Source organism: Bison bison, unplaced genomic scaffold (genome assembly GCF_000754665.1).
Source record: "Bison bison bison isolate TAMUID 2011002044 unplaced genomic scaffold, Bison_UMD1.0 scf7180017864080, whole genome shotgun sequence".
Lineage (NCBI taxonomy): Eukaryota > Metazoa > Chordata > Mammalia > Artiodactyla > Bovidae > Bison > Bison bison.
In genome coordinates this window covers 4,183,511-4,191,398 of record NW_011494652.1, presented here as the reverse complement: position 1 = coordinate 4,191,398, position 7,888 = coordinate 4,183,511, and the positions used below count along the sequence as shown (strand labels likewise).

The window sequence follows — 7,888 nt, the reverse complement described above, 5'->3', positions numbered from 1 at the left end:
CTCAGCCCGGGGAGGTCAGGAGGGCTTCCTGGAGCAGGTGCAGAAGGAGGAGCTTCTGGAAGGGATGCTGGTACTTTCGGATGCACGAAGTGTGCAGGCGCAGGGCACATCTGGGCACTTGGGAGCAGTTTCGCAGAGGCAGGGTGTGCCTCTGTGTGCGAGCAAATGAGAGTGTCAGGAGATGAATGGAGCTGGAGGGACAGCAGGCCCGCTCCTGAAGGCCTCGGCCAGCTGGCTTGGAGATGCGCTTTGGGGGGTCTAAGCAGGGCGGTGTCTGTGCGATCTGGAAAGATCCTGTGAGGCTTTTGCAAGGCTGGGGAGCGATCATGACAAGACTGGACAAGAGGAGACTCAGCCTCTGAAATGGACAGGATGTGGCAATAGCCTGGGGGGAGGTGAGGAGAGCAGGGCAGGGCTGGGCGAGTGGCCATCCTCTCATCCCCGGGGGCGGGGACGGGACGCGACGGGATGGCAGCATGCCAGGGCCAGGAGGATGATACCCAGCGGCCTCTCTCTGGCAGGAGGCAGGCAAGGAGGACTATGTGAAGGCGCTGCCCCAGCACCTGAAGCCTTTCGAGACCCTGCTGTCCCAGAACAAGGGTGGCCAGGCCTTCATCGTGGGCGACCAGGTGAGCTGGCCCCACCCCGCCCCTTCTGCACCCCGCTCTGTCCAGATGGCACAGCCGTGCAGAGACAGCACGGGAGTCATGGGTTCAGCAAAGCTGGGGACTGCCTTGGGCGCCCTGCCCCCCAACTCCCACGCCCCCTGAGTCCCATCCTGCTCTGCCCTGCAGATCTCCTTTGCGGACTACAACCTGCTGGACCTGCTTCGGATTCACCAGGTCCTGGCCCCCAGCTGTCTGGACTCCTTCCCCCTGCTCTCAGCCTACGTGGCCCGTCTCAACTCCCGGCCCAAGCTCAAGGCCTTCCTGGCCTCCCCGGAGCACATGAACCGGCCCATCAACGGCAATGGGAAACAGTGAGGGCTTGTGGCACTCTCTGCGCGAGGCAGGGGGCTGCCTGTTCTTCCTTTCCCCAGGACCAATAAAACTTCCAAGAGAGAAGCAGTGAGCCTTGAGTTTTCTTGGCAGGGACCTCCCTGATCCTCTCGGGCTCTCAGGTTTGGGGAGGGCCGGGGCAACTGGCTGGGATGCTGCTGCTACGTTGCTTCAGTCGTGTCCAACTCTGTGCGACCCCACAGCCCATCAGGCTCCCCCGTCCCTGGGATTCTCCAGGCAAGAACACTGGAGTGGGGTGCCATTGCCTTCTCCGGGATACTTGGATCCTAAAACACAATCAGGCTTCCCTGGTGGCTCAAACAGGAAAGAATCTGCCTCATATGTGGGAGACCCAGGTTTGATCCCTGGGTAGGGATGATCCCCTGAAAGAGGGAATGGCAACCCACTCCACTATTCTTGCCTGGAGAATTCTATGGACAGAGGAGGCTGGTGAGCTACAGTCCCTGGGATTGAAAAGAGTCCGTGCGACTGAGCAGCTAACACTTTCGCTTTCAAAACATAATCGGTGTCTTCCTGAAGCCCTTGGGTTGGTCTGCGTTTACTGAACTCCAAAAACAAAGAGGGGAAAGAAAAAAAAAAAAAAACAGGAAGAGAAATTAACTATGGTCCCTGCCCTGGATGTCCACACAGTCTAGAAAGACAGGCTCACTTAAATAAACATGTTTTCTGATCTCAGCTAGCCACCTGCCGGAGGGCCCCTGTGCAGGACAGCAGGAGCTCAGGGGCCCTTGGCCGAGAGGAGGGATGTGGAGAGGAGCTGAGTGGCTCAGAGCAGCCCTGGCTGGGGCGGTGGGAGGGTCAGCCGTGTGCTCAGGTGGGGCTCTCCTTGCTTCCCCGTGCATCCCAGGCATGGGAGCAGCACAGTGATCCAGGTGGCTTGCCTGCTGCCTTCTCTTCCCATCCTTGTTAGCTGGGCAGAGAGAACAGCCCAGCCTGGGTGAGCTGGCTGTGGGGTGTCCACAGTGGGGAGGCATTGGGGTGCAAATAGCTTGGGGCTCTCGGGGCTCCCAGGAATGGCTGGAGGGAAGGGGCCATGGGCAGCCCCCTGTAGTTCAGCCTGGAGGAGAAGACCCTTCTCTGGGAAGCCTTGCCCAGCATCAGAGCTTCCTGCTCAAAGTAGGAAATCGGACCTCTCAGGAAGTCTACCTCTCATTTCTTTTTTAAATTAATTTTTTTTTTTAAACCTTGGCTGTGCTGGATCTTCCGTGTGGTGCACGTTTTCTCAAGTTGCGGGCTCAGTTGCCCTGCAGCATGTGGGTTCTTAGTTCCCAGGCCGGGGATGGAACCCTCATCTCCTGTTTTGGAAGGTAGATTCTTAACCACTGGACCACCAGGAAGTCCCAGCTTCTCGTTTCTTATGAGAGGACTCATAACAGGTTGAGACATCCAGGAAATGTCACCTGAGGGCCCAGGGGGAGGCCTCTGTGTGGTGACTAAGGTGACCTGCCTGCATGCTGCAGGGATGGTGGTTTGACAGAGAAATACCTGCATGCACCCATCCCACACCCAGAGGCCCTACTTAGGGGCCATTAGTGGTGTCAGAGCAGGTGTGGCTCCAGCATCAGGACGGAATGCCTTGGGGAGGCCTGGGAGCACAGAACGGCTGAGAGCAGTGCCATTGGGTGGGTGGCTGGGGAAACTGACTAGAGGCCTGAATGGGCACTGCCAGCTGGGGACTTTGGGTTCAGGGAGTGTGGATCGAAACTGAAGAGGCATTCGTCCCCCAGCCCTCTATAGCTGCCCTTGCAAATAATGATAATAATTGTTAAAGCTTATCGAGTCCCTTGGATGCCAGGCATCATACTAAATGCTTCAGTATATATGACCTTTAATTCTTACCACCCTTGAGTAGGTACACTTATCCCTATTTATGGATGAGAAACTGAATCACAGAAAGTTTAAGTAACTTGTTGATGTGTGAACAAAGGCGCAAGCAAGATTATTCATTTTATTGCTTGTGATCACACGCAGGTTGAAAACACCAGGTGTCCATCAACAGGAGACTGGCTGAGCACATTCAGCGCACACACAATGGCTCTTGCTGGTGCACCGTGGATTTTACTGCTATGAAAAAGAGAAAGGAGGTCAGGATTAGACTCTTACGGAGTACAGGAGGCTGGGCCAACAGTGAAGCCCTCTTTGCGAGACTTTTTCTATTGCACATCCATAACGTGGGAAAATCAAACTTCCCTGTCCCCTCTGCAGTGGGGAGGGGCCAGATAACAGGTTCTGATGCTGGACTGTGGGTAGAGTGGGTAATTCGCTTCCAAGGACAGCATACAGCAAGGCATGTGGAGTGGCTGAGCAGAGGCCTTGTGGTTTTACACTGCTGGCATTTTCTTTTCAATTTTTTATATTTATGACTGCATCAGGTTTTAGTTGGAGTGTGCAGGCTTCTCTCTGGTTGAAGAGCATGGGCTCAGTTGCTCTGAGACTTGTGGGATCCTAGTTCTCTGACCAGGCATCGAACCCACGTCCCCTGCATTGTAGGGTGGATTCTTAACCACAGGACCACCAGGCAAGTCCCACTACTGGCATTTTCGAGTTACCTGTTACTGCAGCATAATTGACCCAACCTGTCTGATCTACCCTTTACTCTCAGCTCAGGCAAAGGGAATCCAGTCACCTCCCACCTTTGTCCTGCCTCTGAAAGTGATCAGGGGAGGAGAGAGGGCTGTGACCCTGAGGTATTCTCCCTGGCCCAGGACTAGGTCTCTCAGGCTCTCTCAGATCAGGCCCCGAGAGCTGTCAGTGATGGGGAAATGTCTGAGAAAATGTCTATCTGGAGGGCGGTTGGGAGGAAGACACCAAGCTGATCAGAGGACTAAAGGGCACAGCCCTCTCCTTGGCACGGACATTCGGCTACAGGGCCAAAGTGGGATAGAGTTTGGCCTCTGGGGAGAGCAGAGGATGGTTTCAGAGCTAGGCTGGGCTGCTCCCTCTGCCCGGGAGCTCACTGCACTTGCACACCTAGTCCACTCCCGGTGGATGGACAGAGACTGTCGGTGCTCCAGCAACCCCTGACCGCAGCACCTCCGTCATCTCTCTTTCGGAAACCCCACTTTCCTCCTAGCTGGTTCTAGCAGCCCTCTGGGAAAGTGAAGACCAGCAACTGAGAACAAGCGGTGGGTGTCCTCAGGGCAGGGAGTGCTCCAGCAAGGGAGTCAGCCACAGCCACTTGATTGGCAGAGCTCAAAGGCAGGCAGAGGAGTGGGAAAGCCTATGGGGTTGAAAAGGGGAGACTCAGGTGTACCCTGAATGGAGGCTGTCGGCCTGGGGTGCTCTGGGAGGGCTGACCAGAAGTGGAACATCCTATGTCACTGCTTAGGGGAGCAGATTTGGCTTCCTCTGGTTGGTCCTAAGTTGGAAGGTGATGGTTAAGTTGCTCCGTCGTGTCCCCAACTCTTGTGATCCCATGGACTGTAGCCCACCAGGCTCCTCTGTCCATGGGATTCTCCAGGCAAGAATACTGGAGTTGGTTGCCACTTCCTTTTCCAGGGGATATTCTTGACCCGGGGATCGAACCCAGGTCTCCTACACTGCAGGCAGGTTCTTTACCCACTGAGCTACAAGGGAAGCCCCCTAAGTTGGAAGAGGGGATGAAAATTAAGGAAGCAGTCACTTATTGGGGCAATTATTACAAGGGTTATCCTAAATCATCCTAGAGATAGTCGTCAGGCTTCCTACAAGTCTGACCTATTGTGGGGTGGCTTCCTGTCTGGTTATTGTAAATAAGAGGTTGGTTTTCAGGCAGGTTGCCGCAGGCGTGGGTCAGATTCTACTTCCATATATAGTCTGGCCATTGTCTGTTGTGTTTTCAATCTCCTCTGCAGAGAGGTGACCCAGCCATAGCAACTGGAAGCCTTTTCCTCTGTCATCTTCCTCCTCGAGTGGAGAAAACCTGTTGGGAGAAAGCAGGAGCCCACACAATCTCTTTCCAGGAACAGTTCTTGGTTCATTTCTGGGCCCTGGAGGAGACTGAATACTCGGGGCACCAGAGGATCAGTCTGACTTGCCCCTGCGAACACCAAGACAGAGATGGTGTGCTAAAGGGCACTGCTTCCATTGCACGTGGTTACTGAGGGACCCGGGAAGCTGCAAGAGTTGATGATTCACGTTGCCAACATGCCTATACCTGCCCCACTCCGCCTGGAGGGCCCTGGGGGCTAAGAAAGAGCTGGGCTTCTGGCTGGGGTGGGCTGCCCTGAAGGACCCTGGAGAAGGATGCTCTCCAAGGAAGAACTTTGAGTGGCACCTCTCACTGCCCACTTCGCCAGGAAAAGAGAGAAAGCCAAGGTCAGTGTCCAGAGTCCGGGGCAGAGGCCAGTGATCAGGAACCGCTGGCACTTAGGGATGCTGCCAAACATCTTATAATGCACAGGAAAGCCACCCACAACAAAAAATTGTACAACCCCAGATGTCCATAGTATCAAGGTTCAAAAACACTGCCATAGGGCTCACTTATGTGTGAATAAGAAACATAAAATACCAACAAAAAAAATATAAGATTTTTCATTGTGACCTTGGACTGGGGATGAATTCCTTAAATGAGGCCCTCAAATGAATGAACTTGACTAGATCAAGACTCAGGATTTCTCAGGGACTTCCCTGGTCGTCCAGTGGTTAAGACCCCAGGCTTTCACTGCAGGGAGCATGGGCTCAGTCCCCGGGCAGATAACGAAGATCCTGCATGCTATGTGGTGCAGCCAAAAAAACACAAAACAACTCAGGATTTCTCTTGTACGAGGATAGCTACTATTATCAGTTATTAGAGACATGATAAAGGAGATATATTTGGACCATCTGACGGCCAGAGGGGGCCCAGTGGTTTATGATGTTGCAGATGGTGTTCCCACAAATCTTTCAGAATCCCCTCAAAGCCACAAAAAGCATAAAAAGCAAATACACACTCCATCTCTCATGTTGGCAGGAAACATCTGAAGTGTTTATAGTTATGAGCTTCTATGCACCAAATCACATACCCTGACTTTCATAAAGAGAAAGCTGATGGGAAGATAGAGACTGAGACATCTGGAAACAACAAATGTCAAACTCTGAAATAAGGAAACAGAGAAGGCACCGTCCTTTCAACTGTTCTTGGGATATTTGCTTCAATAACTATATATCATGGCTCAGAGAAAGTTTTACAACATTCCAGAGGGAGAGAAAGAAACAGTAAGACAACAGTCTCTCCTTATAAGTGATAAAATGAAAAAAAAAAAAAAACTCAGGAAACACAAAGACCCTAATGTTTATAGATATAATATTTATATTTATAAGTATATTTATAAATCTCTCTTAAAATGACATGTTAAGAAAGAAACCAAGGGCTCGCCTGGTGGCTCAGTGGTAAAGAATCCTCCTATCAATGCAGGAGACATGGGTTTGATCCCTGATCTGGAAAGATCCTACATGGCACAGGAGCTGAGAGAAAATCCCGCAGCCTGGGAGCCACAGCTATGGAGCCCACGTGCTGCCAGCACTGAAACGCCCACGCCCTAGAAGCCCGCGCTCCACAGTAAGAGAAGCCACCACAATGGGAAGCCTGCATGCTGCAATGAAGACCAAGCACAGCTGAAAATAAATACAAATAACTTTATTCTATAAGTAAAATTTCAAAAAAAAAGGAATAGAAATCAAAGTGGCAGAACTTCTAGAAAATGATGATGAAGAAGCACAATACTTCGGAAGCCTGGTCTCCTTGTCTTGATCACTCTAGCTTTATAATTAATCTTACTCTCTGGCAGATCTCCCCTCAATTCTTTTGTTCATCTTCAAGATGAGGCTGGCCATCCTAGGCCCTTTGTTCTTCTATATCCATTTTATTTATTAAAAAGAAATATTTATTTATTTGGCTGTGCTGGATCTTTAGTTACAGCCTGCAAACCCGGGCCCCCTGCATTGGGAACATGGAGTCTTAGTCCCTGGACCACCAGGGAAGACCCTGTATCCATTTTGGAACCAGTTTTCCCAGCTCCATGAAAAGCCTTGATGGGATTTTGATCAGAATTGCAATGAGTTTGTAGATTAACTTGGAAAGATGTGACATCTTTATGATATTAAGTCAACCCACCTGGTAAAGTCTCCTGAGCAGCTGCAGTACTGGCTGGAGGCAGAGGGAACGTGGGATTCAGGAAGGAGGAAGGAAGCCATAAATACTGGCTATGGCGTCATGACCGTTGCAACAGCGGCGCCCCCGACCATGTGTCCTTCATGGCTCTGAGTTCTGTATATTGCGAGGAAATTGTCTTTGGAAGGTGCAAAGTGGTCATGGGAGGAAGAACATGTAACAGAAGATGAACGGCTCAATCTGTTTCTAATAAACACTCAACAGGTTTTGCTTTTTGCTGATTTATAAGGTAGGTCCTGGCATTTCTAAAAACTGAAACTTGAGTCTCGTATTTCTAAAGGCTTGGGATTAGTCGAGGGGTGTGTAAGCTCTTCCTGGTGTCTGTCATCCCAAATAGCAGTCAAGGGCTACATGGGGCAAAAAAGAGACTAGAGCTCTTGTGTTAAGGGCCAAAGGGGGTGTAGGCAGAATGCCAAGGGGCAACGTGAAGACAGGAAAGGGGCTGACACCCTGCAGATACCTCGACCTGATCCACCAGGTGTCTGAGTATGCATCTGCCACCAAGGAGGTGCCAGGGTGGGTGGGCTGAGGGGACTGTATTGATCCCTGGGACTGAGACTTCACGGAGCTCCCTGATGGAGGCTGCAGACGGTGCCCAGGGCTTCAGGACCAGTATAAGCCAAAGAGGGACCCTGGGACCCTGGCAGGCCGACAGGTTCTCACGCCAGGACCAGACGGTCTGCAGGGCATGTGTGGGCGCTCTGCCCTGGAGAGCAGGGAGGGAGGCTGGGCCACGTGA

General features: G+C 51.9%; 1 protein-coding gene across 1 annotated transcript in view; it reads left to right on the top strand.

The window, feature by feature from the left end:
* Positions 1-1,064, top strand: part of GSTP1 (glutathione S-transferase pi 1) — a 2,506-nt gene extending 1,442 nt beyond the window's left edge. Inside the window, exons 4-5 of the mRNA XM_010837827.1 lie at positions 522-629; positions 795-1,064. Of these exons, the coding sequence (XP_010836129.1) occupies positions 522-629; positions 795-983 (297 nt within the window). The 3' untranslated portion in view covers positions 984-1,064. The remainder of the gene's footprint in view (positions 1-521; positions 630-794) is intronic.
* The last annotated feature ends 6,824 nt before the right edge of the window (positions 1,065-7,888 follow it).